Genomic DNA, 21,798 nt, shown 5'->3' with positions numbered 1-21,798 from the left:
TAAATAGTTGTATGTATTATTACGTAGAAAATTAAATAAGAGATCGCTTTAATTACAATTACATTTCTATAGAAATACATAATTGAGAGGTATTGTTAGGCAAAGAATGTTGTGTTTTGTTATAAAATTAATTTCACTTGTCACGATCCTGCTTTTTTAATTTTATACTTACAAACAAGTTTCCAAGAATTATATCATCGTGAATGTTAAATTGATGGTGTTCTAAAGATAATTCCTAGAAATTATCTAAAAGTGTTGAATCATTGTATGTGCTTTATGCAACATGTACAACACGCATTTATATTGTATACATATTGAGTACTACTATGGCAATTTAGAACTAATTTAAGTACGGATTCCTATATAATACACGAAACAGATCTTCCTATCCAATATTTTTGCTCGTGTACATCGAATAAAGTGATTTCTTGAACGACCTGCATCGTAAAGTTTCTGCGAATTTTTGACACAATACTTAACAAGGAACATACTTAACAAGGTTTTTTAATATTATGTACGAGTCTTAAAAATTATAATTCTTAAATTGGTGAAAAAAAGAATGTGCATTGTTTGAATAAAACTTTTGTGACTCGATTTGTTTTACTGAAGAAATTAAATAGAAACTAATTTGGTGAAGAAGTAATTAATGTAAATATTGTTAAAATGTGCGTGAATATAAATCTTTATGGAAATTAGATACTTTAATGTTAATAATGGGGGAATAACAGATATAAGTCATGTGTTTTTGGAAGAGTGTTATCAACACTTTACCTAACTTCGGTAGGAGTCAGCAAATGCATCGATAATGGTGCGTACCTTGTAGTTGTCATTTGTTTAAGGACATTTTTTATCCATGTAAAGGATCACTGATCATCATTGATTAGCTTAACAATTAAAAATGAGGAGTGTGCTTCGAATGGCATACAAATGAAAAAATTCATATCTCGTATGCTTGCGTATTATTATTAGAGATAGTAACTTTTATAACTCAAAATTTAAAGTTATGACATACGAATTAATATATGAATATTTTTAGGAGTTTTATTATGATTATGAATAACTATTACTGATGATAAAAATTGTTTTTGATTACGACTAACTATGATCGATGATGGAAATTTTATTTTAATTATCAATAATTATTATCAATGATGACAAATTTGTGTGGTTACATTCGATCATTATTGATAATTAGTATCCATTAAAAATACAAAATTAGTTAATCAACTTATATATTTTACTAACTAAATTAAAATTTCCATTATCAAAATTGGTTACCGATAACTAATAAAATTTTAATCGCCTATAATGGTTATTCGTAATCAGAACAGTTAGGAGTTAATTGTTTTTTAATCACATTATTGTTTTGAAAAATTTCTTTAAGATTTAATCATGAGTGACTTTCATTTAATTAAGAATTAAGTTTTACTCAATGATATTTTCAAAAAGTTTTTTAAATTAAATGTTATTTTAGGTTCGTAATTATAACATCTTGCCGAGTATTTCATTATTTTCATGGTGTACCTGTACTTTCCGAGAAAACGTTTTGTTGTCTTACCTTAGTTCCATACTTTCTTTTACTTTGTAATCATATTAAAAACCTTAACTATTACTTTGGTAAAATGTTGAACACCCTCCCAAAATCACACGCCCGATCAGTAAAATAATGCGCGCTTTCAAATAACAAAACTAGGACTGCCGTTTAGTTGGAAACGGGAATTATTGTTATTCATTTGTTCGAATACTTTTTTTTATCGTAGGATAGTTATCCATTACAGAAAAACTATTTTATGTATTGTTCAGAACAGATAATTAAGTACAATGTGGTTGAGGACATGGCTGATGCCAGAAATATTGAGTTTTGCAATTCTCATAATCACCGGATTATACATTTATTACAAATTTTACGTCTTTAATTTCTGGCGCAAAAGAGGCGTATTTTATATAAAACCTAGTTTTCCCACTGGAAATATTCTGCCACTTGTAACCGGTAGAACATCCCAAGGCAAGTATTTAATGAATGTAAGAAAAATATTAATGATAATTCTTAAGCGATAGTTTTCAAGAAAATTTAACAATTAACTTTTATTATCATGGGAAAGTATTTTAGACTATTTAGAACTTTCTAGTAACCGTATTGAAATAATTTTTTACTTCATAATTGCTATTTACGCACGACATAGCAGAGAACGACGAATTGTCTCCCGCGAATCTAACTTATTCGACTCAAACCAACGAGGTCTGCTACAAATATCCATTTTTCAGATGTGAGATGACGGAATTGCAGTTCACGGTACTACAAGTTAGATATAGCACTACGCATATAGTATATACTTCCATCGACGTAGCGATATTGCACTTTTTTTTTTGCGTGTATCTGCAGTCGCTATAAAAACGGTTGACGCAGCCGCAAACTCGGTATTTTTATAGATTTTTGTGTATCGGTCTCGATCAAATGATCTCAACATATTTATTTTAATTGTCAACAGTTTCAAAAATTATAATCTTTCTTTTACAGTTATAGTTAACATTTCTATTGGAGATATGGCAAGTCTTATATATCTGTAGGTAGTCTAACAAGAGCACTTGAATATATAAGGCATATATTTTTACCCGATAACCGTAATTATCGAAATTCCTATATCATTAGATAGCTTGATTCTTCCCCTAATACGTGTTCTAGGGAAATGCTCAGGTTTTGGTAGATCTTTACGAAAGAACAATTTTATTAACCATGATAGTTGTCTACGCGAAAAGATTGGATGCGTTTTTTCTGTGCATACATCCGAAAGGTTCAAGAATGTCGCATAAAATAGATAGCTGTAAGATATATAAAAAAAGTAGAAAAAAGATTTTTTTATAAAAAAATGTAACGACAGATTCATTAGGAAAGAATGTTGTAAGAAATATTATTAACTAAATTATGGACGTAATACTAATTAAATAATTATCAATTTTTAGCCAAATTTTTCAGAGATGCTTACGAACAATACAAAAATCATCGCCTTGTCGGCATATACATGTTCCATAAACCTTTCTTAATGGTAAATGATCCTGATTTAATTCGAGATATATTGGCTAAAGAGTTTACAAATTTTCATGATCGCGGAATCTTTTGTAACGAAGAAACAGATCCACTTTCTGGCCATCTATTTCAATTACCTGGAAAGAAGTGGAGAAATCTAAGAGTAAAATTAACACCGACTTTCACATCAGGAAAAATTAAACAAATGTTTCCGATTTTGAAAGAAACCGGAGATACGTTGGCCAAATTTCTGAATGATAAAGCTCAATCAAAGGCAACAATCGACGTAAAAGACATTTTTTCAAGGTAGGTAGTTGGATAGAAAAAGCATTACTCAATATTTTCCTACGTTTTTATAATAATTCAAATAAATGAGAGCACTGCCACAGTAATTTACTGCCACTAGGTTGTTCAATAAGTTTTGTCGTTCGAAAAACTTATTGAACAGTACTACATTGAACAGTGCGACAAAATTTATTGAACAACCTCGCATTTCCGAAAATGTTTTATTTTATTCAAGACAGTTGTTTTTGTCAAGCAATCTTTGAAAATGATTCAAAATCTTGATTGAACTTTAGTAATTCTCCAAGTTTCATTAACAGTCTTACAATAATCAATGACTCTTTGCATTATTTCCAATAATATCTATGAAAATTTTTCTGGATTTAGTATATATGTTGATTCTCCAAATTGTCAAGATGAGTAACTTCCATCTTCGCTATTAGATTCTACTGTATCTGGAAAAATTCTTTCCTAAAGTAGTTGATAATACGTCTAAAAACTTACTGATAGTTAACTATTAACGAAAAGATCTTTTATAATTTATAACCAAAGATATCGCAAAGACGAGAGGATTTATCTTTGTCTTTATCACAGACAGATAAAACGACCAGCTGTGCTTCAACGATATTGTTTATATTTTAAATAAAAGTCAACCCCCCCCCCCCCCCCCCCATAATAGGATATTATCGTTTGCACTGGTCATAATACCACATTGATATGTGTGACAGTCGATCAGTCTTCGCAGTGATATTAGAGACCGATGACGCTTTCATGACAGCGACGGTTATGACATTAACCGCGTTTGTGAAATGAAAACAAAAATGTGAGAATGAGAATCAAAGCTCTTGAATCGTACTACTTGACAGAACACATGCCGATATATTTATCATACTCTAACAACACAATAATAAAATTCAAAACCCTGACTTATTATCAATTTTTAGCTGAAAGATACAAGAATATGATCAAGTAGATCTGGTTTAAAGCTATGTAACTATGTATAATATTTAGTGGAAATAGAGCTGCATTCTATTTTAAAACGTTGCCAAATTATGAATATTTAAACTGTCTTGCTAATTAAGATATAAAAAAAAACAGTGCTCGCTCGTTTCAGTCATTGTGAAAATTATTATTTCTTTTAATCATTTTTTTTAAACCTCCCGATCCACAACATTATCATAAATATAATGTATAAGTACTCAATGTTATGATTTCATTTGTATTATTATTTATTACCATTGATTTAATAATTAGTGTTAACTTTTTCTAGTTATCATCCATCATTAATTTATTATAGTTCTTTTATTATAATTCATTTTCATATACTAAAGGTAATTAATTTTGAATAGTTTGTATGTCATTCTCTTTAATTAATTAATTCTGATTTAAACTAAATTTACATTTAAAGAAATACGAGTTTAATTTCCCGAATCCTAAGATATATAATAAATTGAAATTTATAATAATGCTTACAGATATTCTGTAGACATCATCATGTCAGTGGCATTTGGAATAACTTGCGATAGTTTTAACAACCCGAACAATGAATTTCGGTATTGGGGTAAAAAAATATTTGATCCCAAACCCCTTTGGAATGTTCTTATTTTTTGGGCTCCACAGATCTTTGACCTATTTTCCATACCATATACCGAACGAGACGTTACTAATTTTTTCACTAAAATGTTCAAAGATACAGTAGAATACAGGGAATCCAATAATATTATAAGAAATGATTTTTTGAATTTGTTGATGCAATTAATAAAAAATGGATATATAGATACGGATGACAAAACAATCAACTCAAATGATAAAAGTAATAAACAGTTTATTATTTATAAAACATTTATTCTTACACTAATTATCAATAAAGTAACAAATAAATTAACATTAATTTAAAAATATTAAATTATAATAATTATCAAAAATATTAATTAATAATAATGATTAAAATATATAAATTTTAATAGTAACGTTATTATTTAATTGCTTTAGAAGTAACACCGAACAAATTGACGATGTTAGAAGCCTCAGCACAGGCTTTCGTCTTTTATTTAGCTGGATTTGAAACATCTTCAACAACGGTCACTTTCTGTCTGTATGAGTTGGCAAAACATCAAGAGATTCAACAGAAAGTGCGCGACGAGATTCAAACGATGATTGAAAAACATGGTGGTTTGACCTATAATGCCTTGAATGATATGACATATCTCCAGAAAGTGATTTCGGGTTTGTATACGTGAAGCTACAAGATTTTTTTCTAGTCAGTGGAGTCAATGACAGTGTTACCATTATCCCAACAATAATCCTAGGTGAGTTTTGTTTTTAGTTCATAGACGTTATAAAACGGCGACACAACAGGGACATCGGTCACTTCATCACTATATAAAAATACGGGATTATTGTTGCGATATGTAGGCGGCATTGTTTTTGAGTGTACTAGCGAAAGAATCACGCTATATTACAAAGTCATAATTAAATATTTTTCTTTAAAAAACACAACGACCGTTACGATTACGTTTGACTTTAATATTAAATATCTTTGTATATTGTGCACAGTTCTGGAAGCTCCACGACACGAATTTGCTTATTTTTGTTATAGATTTACCAGAAAAAAGTTACTTAAACTAAGCGATCTCACCGTTATAATCTCTATTCGTGAGTATAAATTCAAATATTTGCACTTTTTACAGAAACTCTGAGGAAATATCCTGCAGTTGTTGTTCTAAATCGTATCTGTACAAATGAAACAAAGCTGGATAGCACCAATGTTTGCATACCAAAAGGAACTCCTGTAATAATACCTGTGTTTGGTCTTCATTTGGATTCTAATATATATCCAGATCCAGAGAAGTTTGATCCAGAACGATTCTCTGAGGAAAATATCAAAAGTAGACATCCTTATGCTTATTTACCATTTGGAGAGGGACCAAGGATATGTATTGGTGAGCTTTTTAAATAGCAAGTTTTTCATATTTAATTTGTAATTTGTATAACAAGTGTCAGTGAGCATATCAAATTTACTGCTAATAACCAGTGCTGAACATTTATGTACTTGTCTAAATAGCGAATAACATTTCATTTGTGAGTGGTGCATAAATATTTATGTAGATAAAAGTTTATTTGTAATATATATTTATTTATTTATTGTGTAATATATAGAACTATCTCTTATGTACATCTGTGTGAGTATTTGTAATGTGCACATGTGTAGTATATATGTAATATTTGAGTTATGTGTAAAATATTTTTTATATTTTTGTAGTGTGTGTAATTTTACTTGTAGAGTACACAATGTTAATGTAACTACGCTACACACGTATCACATAAAAGTATTAGTAATGCAAAATACAATACAATCAGTTTTAGTATTAAATTACATAAATTATAATAAATAATGTACATTTAATTTATTATTGTGCAAGTGAAAAATAAAAGCACAACACTTTTTTGTTACAGGGTTAAGATTTGGATTAATACAAGTAAAAGTTGCTATAATAAGTGCTTTGCAAAAGAATAAAGTAAAACTTGCAACGAATATGCCAACTAACTTGAACTATGAGACTGGAACTCTTGTATTAATGGCAAAAGGAGGTGTACATTTAACTATTGAACCAGTGTAATAATTCACTCTTACTACAATAGTCTGAGCTAGGTATAGTTTTAATAGTACAATTTTATATATACGTTACACCGTAATGTAAATGATAATGAAAAGCAATAGTTAATTGTAATTCTGTATACATTATAAATTAAAGTGATGCAATAGTAGCGATTAAAACAATTCTTTTGATTTATTTTGCTCAGAATTTTAGCTGTTTCGAACCGTTGTGCATTGTAATAATCGGAAAAAACAGGGAACTTCAGGCCACCTCTATGAGCGAAGAATCAATGCAGTATACTTTTAAAGTTTTTGGTAGACCAAATTGGAACTAGCTTTCTTAAACGCAGATAGGAATGGGAAAGTCTGAAGCGATCTATTTTTATACAAGTTATGGCAGTTTGGTCTTTCCTAGTTAGCGTGGTTGTTTTATATTCTTTGGAAAAGGAATCATCCATAAACTTGATGCGGGGGAGGGAGGGGAGCTGTTGTTCTTCACTCATTTCTCATTGACACTCTAATTTGGTTCTTATTTCATTGATTAGGTCACCTTTAGAGGAATCACTCTGATAATCAGTTGATAAATTTGCAGTCTGTTTTTGCCGACTGGATTGGCTTTTGCATTTCCTCAAATGCCTATGTTTGAGGATTTCGTTGTTCAATGTTCATTAAAACGGATAAGGCACTTTTGGAATCTGTGAGTATAAGTGGTACGTGTATAGGGATTTTCGCACGCTATTTTGAGAACGTTGTTAATGGCCATCGCTCGTAGTGCGACCAAACAAAATGGTCGTACATTCCGCAGTCGCTCGTTCCGCCGTTTCGTGGAAAACACCTGTTCTTCTGACGACAGTCCACATTATGGTCCGGACGAAATGCGGCCGTACCGTGACCGCCAGCTCGTTCCTTTGTGTCAGAATCTCGTGCAAGACTTTCGAGCGCGCTGTATGCGCCGATCCGTGTGCAGTGTCTGGGCTAGCGTGGTTTGCCATGTCATAGAGCTGATCATTTCGTCGCGGAGAGCGCCAACTTCCGCGTTCAAGGTTAGAGCCATCTTACCCATAACTTACCTCTTACGTGCTGAAAACGTCAAGTGTTTCACGACGCATCGTAAGATACTTGACGGGTCTGCCATGGGCCGATCCGACGCCTCTAAACGCCTCGCGACCCGATCCAAATGATACTGGACGCGGACACTTATACCCGACCACCTGGTTTGCCGAGCTGGTGGTCACTGTTGAGGAGCTGGCCGCGGCCATCTGAAGGCTCGGGGCGAAGAACCCAGCTCCGGGTCTAGGTCTTGGTTCAGGGCATCTTTAGAGATGGTCTCCGGCAGCTGTTTGACCGCTGCCTGGAAACCAGGCGATTCCCCTCCACCTGGAAGGTAGCGCGAATGGTCCTCTTTCGGAAGAAAGGTCGGCCAGCGGACTCTCCGTCCGCGTACCGACCGGACATCTGTCTCCTTAGTGATGCAGGCAAGTTGTTGGAAAGGGTGCTGGCGACCCGCAACGTCAGGCACCTGTCGCGAGTGTCAGTTTGGATTCCGAGAGGGCCGTTCAACGATCGACGTCCTTCGTCGTGTCCGGTCTCTCTCGGCCTCGACCGTCTCCCAGGGTGAAGTGGCACAGGCAGTATCGTTGGACATTACCAATGCCTTTAATGCTCTGCTCTGGAAGGAAATCAGACGGAGGCTCGAGGAACATCGAGTTCCAACTTATATAAGGGCAGTGGTCCAGGACTACCTCCGCGACAGGTGGTTCGAGCATCCGGGCCGGTACGATATGGAGCGAAGAGATGTGTAGAGATGCAAAGAGAACCTCTGAGGTTCAGCAGAGGTCCGTATTGGGGTCCCTCGTTACTGTTTATGTAAATGAATACTTGTTAAGTATTGGTATACGAAAATTTATATATAACTGGTGAAGGTAACCAGCCGAATATAATACTGATAATTCATGTCGATGATATATTAATAGCATCTAATGATTTGGAGATATCCGTACCGACCCATCTGTCTCCTCAGCGATGCGGGCAAGTTATTTGAAAGGGTACTGGCGGCCCGCATCGTCGGGCACCTGTCGCGGGCTGGGCTCGATCTGGCCAAGTGCCAGTTCGAATTCCGAGAGGGCCGTTCGATGATCGACGCTATTCATTGCATCCGGTCCCTCTCGGCCACGAAAGCTTTTATACGGGACATGGTGAGCATTCAGTCCTGAAACATTAATTACTTTATACAAGAGCTTCGTCCGCTCTGTCACGAACTACAGCTTGTTCATATATTTCCCTAAACGCCAAGGTATTTCACTGAAACTTGAAAAAATAAAGAATATAGCCATTAGAATAGTTTTGGGTTATCGTAGAAGCACACCAACCAATATATTACTTGCAGAATTTACGATTGTTCCAATTAGAGAGCGAACCAAACTCTTATGCAATTGATACCTGGCCAAAGTCTTATCGAGTAACAACTCCGGTGTTTATAATGCAAGTTTCTAGAACACGTACAAGAAGAAATCGTACAAGCTGTGAAAATGGATACTAGTAGACATTTTAATATATACTGCTATGACTTCAATCACAATTAACACTGAATTTGTTAAGGACCTTAAAAAATCGATACATTCGGACCAAATGTTATATGAATTTATTAGAGCAAACAGCGCGTGTGCTATATTTACAGATGGAAGTAAGAGTTCTAACAAGATACATATATGTTGAAGTGTCCTGCTTTTGTCCAGATTTACAGATATTAAAACCAATCAGTTATGGAGAGTAATTCTCCCAATTACATTACAAAACTTCGGGATAGTAGAGTATTTAAAATACACGGTAATAGACTAAAACAGTAGCTAATATTATGATGATGAAACACTAACACTTTAAAAATACAAACGCTTAATGAAACTAATTTAGTTGTTGAAATTCTAGGCAAATGTTAGATATATCACCACAAAATTAAAATAGTCATAGCGGCGGATCTACGGGAAATATTAAAGCATGCTAACAGTATAGATTATTTGATAGGTAACATATATCAGCGTTTTAAACATCATGATTTTTACCTAAGCCAAGAATTGACAACATTAAAGGACAAGGTTAAGAAAATGTATAGTCAGGTCGACAAATTTAAAACTATTTTACACATAAAAAACCGTAAAGGCTTATTAAACACAGTGGGAACAATAGCTAAAGCTTTATTTGGAACTTTGAATGAAAACGATCTTACTCTTGCCAACTAAAACATACATAAACCTTTTGATGTGAAAAATCAGTTAGCTAATATTGTACACAACCAGCACATAATAGCAAATAAAACTTACCTTAGTGAATATTATAGAGATTTATCTATTGGAAAAATCTGTGAAAGAACGCAGTCAACTACGAATGATTATATAATATATTTTGAACTGTCAAAGTTTATTACTTAAACAACGAAATCGGAAAATCCTATTATTATTATTAATATAATCTGCAGACCTAACCCAGACCTAATTGCTACATTATCATTCCGGAAAATTCCATTATTATTAATATAGTCTGTAATGATAGTTCCTATTTCGAAATTAGTAAGGTATTGAAATGTGGAAGATAAGAACGCCGAAAGCAACTAAATCTTCACCTCTTAAAAGCACTTCGATTTTATTAACCACGCACCTAGTTTATCTTAATTTTATACGCATAACCATGGCACTGATAAACGGAATTCTACCGCGAACTAGACTTAAAACTAGTAGGAAAAGATACAAGCAGATGTAGGACAGAAAAGGATAGAAAACGAAATGGAAAAGAAAGTGGAGAGAATCGCAAAAGAGCAGAGAAAGCGACAGGGTGGAACAGTCTGGAAAATGCCACTCGTTCGCATTAACGCAAGTTTGATCGCTACATGTTTACGTTCAAGACTGCTCGAAAATGAGCCGAGAAATCGCCGAAACTAGAAGACAAAAAGCAGAAAACATAAAATAGCAGAATGCCAGAAAACTGAAAATATAAAAGAAAATAAAGGAATTAATGTCTACTTTGACACATTCGAAGTTTCGTAACAATTCTGGAAACGACAAAATCTACCGACAAGGCCATGCTAACAACGTCAAGATGCCATGTAATCAATAATTTCGAGCCAAACTGATTGTCATTTAATATATGATAATAACATAATGAAGATTGGAGGAAAAATCCAAGAAATAAAACTAGAACAAATATCTTACATTCTAAATTTTAACTATACTCAAGATGACTTACAAATACTAAAAAATAAAATTCCACAGCTTCAGAGATTGCTAAAAATCTCAACGATTATAAAATAATATTTTGTCGTTCGATAAAACTTATTGAACAGTACTACATTGAACAGTAGTGTTCAATAAGTATAATATTATCGAACGACAAAACTTATTGAACAACCTATTACATTCCTTTTCAATTCTAGAAACATTATGGTTATATAAACGATGAAAAAGCGTTCTATACTTTTGTGATATAGAATACATATGCATATACATGTAGAATTTGTGTTGTGTGCCTTTCGCATGTATGTGTAGTATGCATATTAGGAATGTAGCCTTTAGTTCCATGAAATTTATGTTGAATATGATGATTCATTTATTATTTGTTTGAATTGTAATAGTAAAATATAATAAGTAAATATATAAACACACACACACACACTATCGGTACTTATTAATATCCATCTTATCTGTAGTAAACTTTATATTTACATAAATTAAATAAAGTTTATTATATAATACATTGCTTTAGTAAAATACAATGAAATCTATATATAATAATATGTAAATAAAAATATTGTAATTCTGTGATTTTCTTTAATTTTGGAAATAAATTGAACTAAGCCGTATTACCCCGAGTTCCTCCAACGTAATGAACTAAAATTTACTTGTACGATAGACTGTTATTGTGTTACCGATTATTCTAAAAATATACAAATTCGTTAAAAACAATGGTTGTTACTTTTCACTATTCTTCATACTATCATCTGTAAACAAAAACTTATAAACGTACGATATTTGTTTTCATATCAATTTCTGTGTAAAAACGTATCTCTATTCAAAAATGTAGCCAACATTTGAGCAATATATTTGATGTATCTCATTTTGTATGATATAAGTTATATGCTACTTTGTAATATATATTACATAGATATGTACAGATATAAATGTTCCCATAATTAGAAGAGTAAAATAATTTTCTAATATATTTTGCTTTCACTATGAAGAAAATTTACAATTGTGTAGTATCCCCCTTAGGAGTTGATATTAGGGTGTTGTAAAATTAAAGCAATCCTATTTTCTTCCCCAAGAAGAAAATTGTCTCAATTGGACTGTCATCCAAGTTGGGCAAATGTTGTAATTGAAAATTTAAGAAAAATTTATCATATTTAATTAGCAGCAGAGAGTGTCTACACTGATAAATAAGCGATGAAACTAGTTAATTCATTCATTATTTGTAGATAGGAGTCAATAATATGGATGTATTAATTAAGCATCAAATGTAAATAATAGATATAAAGGTATTAAAGCTATTGCCTGTCTGCCATAAGTAAGAAATCATTACATTATCTCCCTGAAAAGTTCATTTGATCAGTTACAAAATGTTGCCATTGTTTTAATACTCTAGTATAGAATTAAGTTTGGACCACATGTTTTCAGTTATTTGGTAATGTTGCCTAGTTTGGATCATACAGTATTACCTGCACTTGGATCGGTTTATTGGGTACAACAGTGGCATATATAAAAAAAGAAACAAATTCTTTATTAATTTTATTTTTATGCTTTAATAAATAAAAATTGTTTAAATTCTAAAATTATCTTAAATACATGATCCAAATTGTAACTGGAATTGTAACTAAATACTGTTCAATCTGTTTTATATTTCCATTGTTTCGTAATTTTTCTTCAGACCGCTGCATGTTCATACTTACAATTTTATCCAATGTACGACATTCTTGAAATATTAAATTATATTATTTGAAAACATGTGCAGTGATCAACTTTATTCAATACTACCATTCTTTAAAAATACTTGATCTTCTACTGATGATTGAAAATTCGAAAAATGATCCAAATTCGGCAACTTTTCCATATGTTACGCAAAAATGTATTAGTATCTTTCTCAAGAATAGCTATATTTAAGTTCATGTTTAACAATAAATATTAACAATTCTTGCTTAGAATAAAATTATGAAAAATTACAAGTAACATAAAATTCATATTCTACGATTTTAAAATAACTTCCAAGAGTAGATTTATGAAACGCAAAAGTAAATTAGTTTTACTATATTCTATAGAAGCTTAATAATATTGATAGAAGATGGTTCTATTAATTTTTGTACGCCATAGGGTACTTTTCATTTTGTACATTCTAATGGAGTAGCAAAAATTATTAGAATACCTATCTGGAATTTCATAAATGCTTCTTATGGAATACATATTTTAACTATAATAACACACAAAACTCCTATATTAATATAAATTAGAGTATTGGATCTTTACATTAATATGAGTAGGAAGTAAAATTATTTTAGTTGCATTTAGAACTTCCAGCAATGAAAATCAACGCAGTTGAATCTAGTGTATTCACCATTGAGGGAAAGACGCAAAAAGTTAAAAAACATCGGAATTGTTAGAAACGGCTAATTATGGATTACCTGTGACAATATGTTATGCAGATTAAATTTCATTGAACATTGTATCTGCAAGTGATCTGGATTAACATTATGCATTTATTTATCATAATTATAATAAACCTTTTTTTTATATTTACTGCTCTACTATGCCTCCATACAAGCATAATATTTCTATTGGATCTGTATCTACAAATTTTGGTTTCGATATAATAATGAGAGACAAATGCGTTAATATTCTGTATTAATTTCAGATCATCCTAATAGAGATTGACACTACAGTCTTGAAAGAAATTTTTATATGTACATTTTAACGTCTCTTATTAAACAGAGAAAATATCAGAAATAAAGCTGATCAATTCATATCTATACAACTTAGTAAATCGCTTTCTTCTTGGAAAACATTATTACATTAATTATCATATTAAATAAAGCTATGATATATAAGAACATGATTAATTAACAAAATAAATACAGTTCCTTGTTATTTTAAGCCATAACAGTTTCTTATTATTTTAAGCCATTGTTACGGCACAGAGTGTCCCCAAATTATGTAACAAACCGAAACATACAAACTCTTGTGCTAAAGGAAATCGAAAAGTCCTTTATCATTTTCGAATCTACAGCTTCGTCTTTAAAACAAAAGTAAACTTGGGATATTTAAATACCAGTCAGTAAATGAACACACTCACATGTACGAACATGTATAAAGGAATGTTTACATATATTGAACAACCTCATGAAGTGATGTAGTGTAGGTTTCACTAGTTTCGATTGCATGTAATAAAATCATACATTACTTTTAATTTTATGATTAGATCCTAATTTTTAAGCACAGTAGAAGAGATCATTTCATTTATTTAATTACATATGAAAATGATATTCTCGCCAGCATATTAGTGAATTCTCCCATAATGCAATCCTGCTCATTGCACAGTAAAATCTCGACAATTGCATGAAATTAAAGCTTATAATTCTTACAACTATCGAGATACGTAATCCAATAAGGAGTCCCACAGTAGGTATAACTACAATATCTCTGAATAACTACTAACTCTTAATTCATAATACAAACATAATACAACGAACGAGGTTTTTATACAATCATCGAGATATTACTGCATGACGTAATCATTTCCCTTCTAGCTTGAACAACTAACTGCACAGAGAATGCGGTATGTTAATAACTGTATGAACATTAACAAAAACAAATGTTTGTTTTACTCTGACATGTTACCAACATTTCAAATTTAAACGTCGAGGTAATAATAGTAGTAACCATATTAAATAGTCTTCAAGGCCGTTTTTTTTAGTTTTGTCATAATAGTAATCTGTCCATCGTGAAAATGTATAGTGAGTAGTTAAAAAACGTGGGAAGAGTGGATAAGCAATACAAATTAAGGCAAGATGTTCTTGTCATTTGTATATAAAGATTATGTTCATCTAACTCGTACCACTAATTCTTCTATGTTTCTCAATGATTTATCCTATATTTCCTAGATAGTAATGTGCTTTTATACTCTATCAAAACTTTGACATCGATAACGAGAACTAATGGACAGAATTTTTGCTATACTTGTTACCGGTACATAGAAGCTGAAGTCAAAATAAAAGTGACCTATTAATGAAATAATATTCGTTTTGAAGATATTATTTGAATGTTGCGTTCTTTTGTCTTTTATATACATTTACATGTTTCGTAAAAATTAACAAAAAAAATGCACATTCTACAGTACAGTAAAAATCACACAAAAGTATTTTATAGTAAGATTCACACAAAAAGTATTTTAAAGTTGTTACAGAAGGAAATGTATACAATGGTTCAACTTGACCAGACAAAATTATAAATCATTTGAAATGTTTTTACATTTTAGAGTTCCCATTAACTGTCATCGAATGACATAAGATGAGTAGATAATAGCTGTATTTTAACGAAAGATTAGTAGATTCATTCAGAAGCAAATTGTGTACAATTTTTGAAATATTTCAAAAATTTGGAAAGAAATATGGCTGGTAAAAGATTTCTCGATTTTTAGCATGAGAAATTTGCACATTCTGGCTTGTCTCATTACTTTCAAATCTCCACGCCCAACACGTAATATGCGATAAGTGAATGTTATTGAAAACTATTGGTAGCAAAAAAAGAGAATGTTATTAGGAAAATTTGAAGCAATTTAAGCAAATTTACTTCTTTTACTTTGCAAAGACCTCAAAAGAAGTTCATTTATTTCTTTTTGCGCACAGCACCTTTTTTTTGCATAATTATAGTCCACATTGTAACGAGTACAACGATCATAATCACTTAAAATTAATCAAGGTTGTGATTAGAGATCGCGGTATTGTTGTTGTACTCGCATTCGTGTTTATGGTTCTGACGTTATGCGTTTATTTATTCACCATTCACTAATTATTTATTTTACGGTGTGTTACTACGCAATAAAGGATTGTTAATAAATTTCTTTGGTTTGCTCTCGGTAACCTTTGAGAAAATACAATAATGATCTTCGGAGCAAAAACAGAAATCAGTCTAGTTAAAACAAAAGCAATACGTTAATAATATATAAATGAATTCCCTGATTATGTTCAATGTAAATATATCAAAGAATAAACAATGTTGATTTTCGCAAAACAGAGTAACACAAAGACCACAATTTATTAAACCTGTGCCACATTGATCCCAGGAATGTTGATTAATGTATGATTATTGTCTCGCTATCGAGTTGTAAAGTATTTCTAAGTTAGAGATTACTACCTTAAATATCTCTTCAAATGGTAATAACCATAACTAAAACGATACTATTGTTCACGATCTTCATTGATCTTGAACAATTATGTTTATTGAATTCATTGTAATGTGAGCAATAATTACATATATTGAAAGATAAACAAATTCATTTAAAAAGAAATATTGCAACTGTGAAAACTTCTTTGATGCATTACAAAATGTAAATTTACACGACAAGTATGTCATCTAAAACTCCAAATTTTCCTAATAATATATTTTTGTTATATTATCGATAATTTTATAAACACTCATTTATCACACTTCACGTGCTTCACTCTGTATATACATATATGTATGTACATACATGTGAACATACACATACAAATTTCTCAAATGGTTGAGAAACATTTCTCATGCATCAACAAAATGAGAGTTTTTTCATTAAATACTAGTGTCCAATAATCATATTATTTATATCTTCAAGTATCCATAAAAGAGAAACTTATAAATCGAGACTTCTTCGAGTCACTCTTTGTTTTATCTCTTTGCAAGAAACGTGGTGGATCTGTGCATACATATAAATTTTCCCTGTTCTTACTTCGTTTTACTAAACTCTCTTTGGATTTTAACTACGATATTCTATTTTGCGACCAGAGTAAGTTAATTAGCTCTGTTTTATTTTTATTTTTATATCGTATCTTTTTCACTTTGACCATTCAAGCTGTTACAATGAGTACATATTTTTCTATCTGAGTTTGACCGTACACAATATTTTGATAATATATATGCAATATCCTCTACATACGCTGGGAGGACAGAATTTCAGTTCACTTATATACTATGGTTCAAGGGTTAATAACTGTCAGACAGATCATGAGTCATTCGAAAAAATTATATCAAGTATAGAATTGTATATTATAGTTGTTCTAATAGTAGAATCATTAGAACATATCAAATATAGTAATATTAAATATTACATAAGTTTAAAATATAAATACAAACAATTTTTGATTCCTTAAGGTGGAACTCGACCTTTCAAGATGAAAAAGATTATTGGGAAAATTTTCTGACGATGTAAAATGTCTAATGTCAATGTTTCATACATCTATACAAATTACATACTTCGAAAAACATTTTTGCCAATTTTTATACAAAAATATTAATGCGTATAGAAAATATGCGCGGCCTGATATTCAGAATTGAATAAAAGTACAATTTGTACGAACTACATGAATATCATTATTGTGGCATAAACAGATTTTTTCAAATATTGACTTGTTAACGAACGACAATCTTCATAAGAAAAAAAGAAAGGTAAATTTTTCAGAAAAAGCAATTGCTTTTAAAGTTTTCTCAAATAGTATCAAAGATACACAAGTGTGACGGTAGGAAAGATTATTGTGAATATATAGTTTAAATTTCTAATCAATTGGATAAATAGTTTCGATGAAAGTTTCCTATGAGTTTGAAAAAAATGTGTCAAAAAAACGTGTTGAAAATTGAAGGATTACACTTTCATTAGTATTTCGGATTTTGTCTTATTCTTTTGGAACATTTTTTTTTAAGTCGAAACGATGTTATTCCCCTTAAAAATTTAATTTAGCGTTTTTCACTGAGGTTTCAAAGTATATTGTAATGCAAGGCTACCGAACTTATGGTTTCTTTCTCTCTCTCTCTCCCTCTCTCATTCCAATCCTCTCTAAAAGGATTAGCTTTTATTGTTGCGTATTCTCAAAACACATACGGCACTCAGGAAACCGCTGCAGTAATATATTTTTTTTATTACTTTTATATTTTGTATTTTCATACTTGTACTTAGTTGGGACATTCACACTTTTCTCGCTACGTTACTGTTTTTCAGAATATCAAAGATATTTTTCAGTTTATTGTTATTTCTATTATTTTTTTGTTACTTTACTACTTTCCTATTCTCGTTATTTTGGTATTGGTCATAGTTTTGTTACTTGTGGTTTTCATTAAATATTGCAAATCGTCACTTTCAAGAACTATGGATGACAGACTTTTTGTTTATTGAATGAACACTACGAAGATGTGCAATATTTCACAGCATTACTCTACACATCACAGATAAACGTATTACATGATTCATATTCTATAGTATACTGAAAGGACTTCATAAAAACTTTAGAAGTGCAATGTATATCAGGGAGTGCAAACACTGGAGTCCTACATATCAATGACAATGCTAATGCCGATGATCCATTCCGATGCGAGTACCTGAGCTATCTCTTCTAGTTTTAAAATTAAAAAATAGAATATTGCGACTTCATATTATATTGCTTTGGAGATTGCTCAGATAAAAAAACCTTCACGATGGTACATTGATACAAAAGTTAAGAAAGAACATAATTCCAATATTTTTTAAGAAAAATGTAAAAACTAATACACAGAAATTGAAAAAAAATGCGAGCTAACGTTTTCAACAGACATAATACAGAATCTGAATAATCTGAATTTAAATTTACAAATGCAAAATCAGTTAGTGTTAGATTTATTGGGTTATGTCAATAGACTACAAAATCAAATAAAGCTATTTAGCAAGGAATTGGGACAAAATGAACTGCATCATTCTCCAGCCTGTAAGGAAATTAATGAACAGCATTTAAACGCAAACTTTGTGCACTCTGTACACATCTCAAAAGAAATTAAAAAACAATTTGTAAATAGGTTCCAAGATTTCGCAAAATTAAGTAAAAATTTGATTATTTCCAATAATTTATAATGCAAAATTTAAGAACAAGAGCTCTACATATCTATTAGAGCTGTACAACGTGCAAACAAATACATTTCTTTTAGGTATAAATAAATATGAATTGCATTTCTTAAACGTATTACTTGTAGAAAAATATCCTAAACTTGTAGATTTAGGCTTGGGCATTTAATAAACATTTGACTCTATATACAAATGCAAGAGTAATTTTTCTATTCTAAAAAACTTTAAATAAAAAATTCCATCGAAAATGATATACCAACACTTTTGAACAAAATAATGTGACCACAATGTTTGCAGTTCAGATTGGAACAGATAAGTTATTTTTTTCATCATGTTTTTTTTTATCATTATAAAGATCTTAAACCACAATCGAGACGAGCCATTTTTATTGCACGATTGTACTATTATATCTTATTTTTTTACCTGATAAGAAAAAAGAAAACCATGCAAACACGTGTGAAAAAATCGCACCCACATGTATGAATTGGGAATAAATTATTGTACATATTGCGTTACAACATGTAGGGTCCGGTCGAATAACACGTAAAAGCGGACATGGTGTAATTCCTTATGAAGAAATAAAAAAAATATTGAAGTTTGAAAAAATCGTGTTTGAAAATTGGCTACTGTTACGGTTAAACTGCGGTTCGTCGAACGACGTATTATGCGGATAGTTTTCATAAACAAGTGTCTGTAACATGTATAGTCGCAATATCGAAAATCGTGATCAACCAATACAAACAATTAATCACACATTCGAGCAATTTAGAACTCAAAATAACTTGACAAAGATTCAGGTATCGATAATCAGACGGGCCCAGTTACGTATTCGACAACGACAACAGTTCCAGCAATACTATAATTGATAAAATACATTTTCCATGTGTTTTTCCTTAAACCTACTGACTTCCAAATGTCATGTAAACATTATTCATAAACACTACACACGATATACGCCGCTCTATGATCCATAGTTTAATCGTAAAAAAATACATAAGCAGAAAATTTTCAAATTCGATTTCCACGAAATCTAAACTGAAAATTTAAAAAATTGTTATTATTTATTTTCTGCTTATTTTGTCATAAGGAATCACACCGTGCCTGCCTTTACATGTCATTCGATCGGACCCTGTATATAAGATGCAATCGTAACCGATAAATTGAAGGAAGCCTAAGTGGTAGTACGTGAACCTACCGACTGTATTAGTAGGGAGCCGATCGACTATGAATAGGATCGTGAAACAGCTACGGAGAAGAAGTTCGGCAGCCCTGATATAATACATAATTTATTATGTTCGTAAAATACGAAAGTAGGAACATAAAAATACTTAAACCTTTTACTTTACAAAACGTTACCTTCAAAAAATTACGCTACGAAATTGTTGATATTATATTAAAAAGATACGAAACATACGAAACAAAATTATATTTAATTACAAAACTCACTATTTTACAGAACGAGTTTAACTCAGCACACTTCTAATCGGAATGATCATTATTTAATATTTACAAAACGAAATACTTGAGAGCTTCGCAAATGCAATGGTATGGAAGCTCTAAATAATTAAAATTAATTATTTTTAACTTGATATCAAATAATTTTTACGAAAACGATTTTAAATTATTCTATCAAAATACAAAATAATAGAAAATGTTATTGACAATTATTAATTTTTTCAAATGACTCGACATTGTTTATATGCTATAAATAACAATGAATCTGCTTCGTTGTCCATAAATGCATGCAAAAATCCACCTCACGAATAATTATGCAACAAATCTTCTAATGTTCATAACTATACTAGATTCTCAAGTCTTCATGATTACCACTCTGTAGGACTCGTGCTAGCCGTACCAACGTTTACGCCGACGAATAGATTTGTCGATGCGGCTATAATAAACAAACAAATTAAACAATAATTAGTAATAATCATTATAACTTGTGTTGTATTTAATAAGTTCAAGATATTTGTCGGTAGACGCATTTTAACATTTTCACAATTAAAGTAATATTTTTTTTCACCGACAAGGATTACTATCCAACTGATAAGATTGCACCGAGTTTTTAAAATAAACCGAAAGTATATATTAAAAAGATCGCAACAATGTAAATAAAAAATAATACCCAAAGCTAGTCTGACTATGAGAGATCAACAGAGGCGGAAGAAATCAAAGAAGAAAAATCAGCAAGAGACAATGACAAACCATAATAGTGAATGAAATCAAGATAGTGAATTGTTAAACATTACATTTATGATAATTTTGTGAAACAAGCGATTTAAAAGAGTGATCGATGAAATAATAATTTCCACAATGACTGAAACGAACAAACATTGTTTCTTTCATATCTTATCCAGCATGACAATCTAAACATTCATAATTAAGCAATAGCAGAACGCAGTAGATGTTTCAAAGATAATAATTGTCTCATTGAACCGTATAATTAGCTTTAAACCGAGCATAATTTTTTTTCTTCATTTATGCTAGGAACCCTTTACAGAATTCTTAATAATATGCACATTATCATGCGTGACAAATTATAAATAGTTAGTTGAGAGGATAACTTACAAGGGACACCAGTTAAGTGTAAATGGTCGATTTTAATGACACTTACACATAATATACTTCTTAAAAAAATATATGACCTGTATCTTTTTTATCTGCTATGGTGCATATCTAGAGCATAAATCAGCTCTCAAAGTTGGGGAAGAAAAACATTTTCCTCGATATCTCAAAAATGATGAGACCTAAAAAAAAGTTGTTTAAATAAATGTTACGTACTTCTGAATAATGAATTTAA

The 21,798-nt window shown here is 31.0% G+C and overlaps 2 protein-coding genes across 5 annotated transcripts in view; one reads left to right on the top strand and one right to left on the bottom strand.

Moving 5' to 3' along the window:
• Window positions 1–584: 584 nt before the first annotated feature.
• LOC143149582 (putative cytochrome P450 6a20) lies at window positions 585–7,082 on the top strand. The gene is made up of 7 exons (XM_076317122.1): window positions 585–665; window positions 1,804–2,005; window positions 2,962–3,331; window positions 4,783–5,120; window positions 5,300–5,533; window positions 5,998–6,249; window positions 6,764–7,082. The coding sequence occupies exons 2-7, from the start codon at window positions 1,822–1,824 to the stop codon at window positions 6,925–6,927; spliced, it is 1,542 nt and encodes a 513-aa protein (XP_076173237.1). The 5' UTR covers window positions 585–665; window positions 1,804–1,821; the 3' UTR covers window positions 6,928–7,082.
• The window catches only part of LOC143149584 (dnaJ homolog subfamily C member 5), a 66,768-nt gene continuing 51,736 nt past the window's right edge, over window positions 6,767–21,798 (bottom strand). Inside the window, exons 7-8 of one of the 4 annotated variants that reach the window (XR_012992828.1) lie at window positions 7,976–8,574; window positions 6,769–7,880 (exon numbers count right to left, since the gene is read on the bottom strand). Coding sequence is in view for 3 of the 4 variants with exons in the window: in XM_076317126.1 (XP_076173241.1) it covers window positions 8,462–8,574 (113 nt within the window). In the remaining variant the exon portion in view is untranslated. Of the gene's footprint in view, window positions 8,575–20,671; window positions 20,890–21,798 lie in introns of those variants that run through there. The other 3 variants (XM_076317126.1, XM_076317123.1, XM_076317124.1) reach the window with 3 other exon arrangements.

The sequence above is a fragment of the Ptiloglossa arizonensis genome, chromosome 7 (assembly GCF_051014685.1).
Source record: "Ptiloglossa arizonensis isolate GNS036 chromosome 7, iyPtiAriz1_principal, whole genome shotgun sequence".
NCBI lineage: Eukaryota > Metazoa > Arthropoda > Insecta > Hymenoptera > Colletidae > Ptiloglossa > Ptiloglossa arizonensis.
Note: the sequence above shows the minus strand (reverse complement) of the source record. Positions and strands in the feature narration are given on the sequence as shown.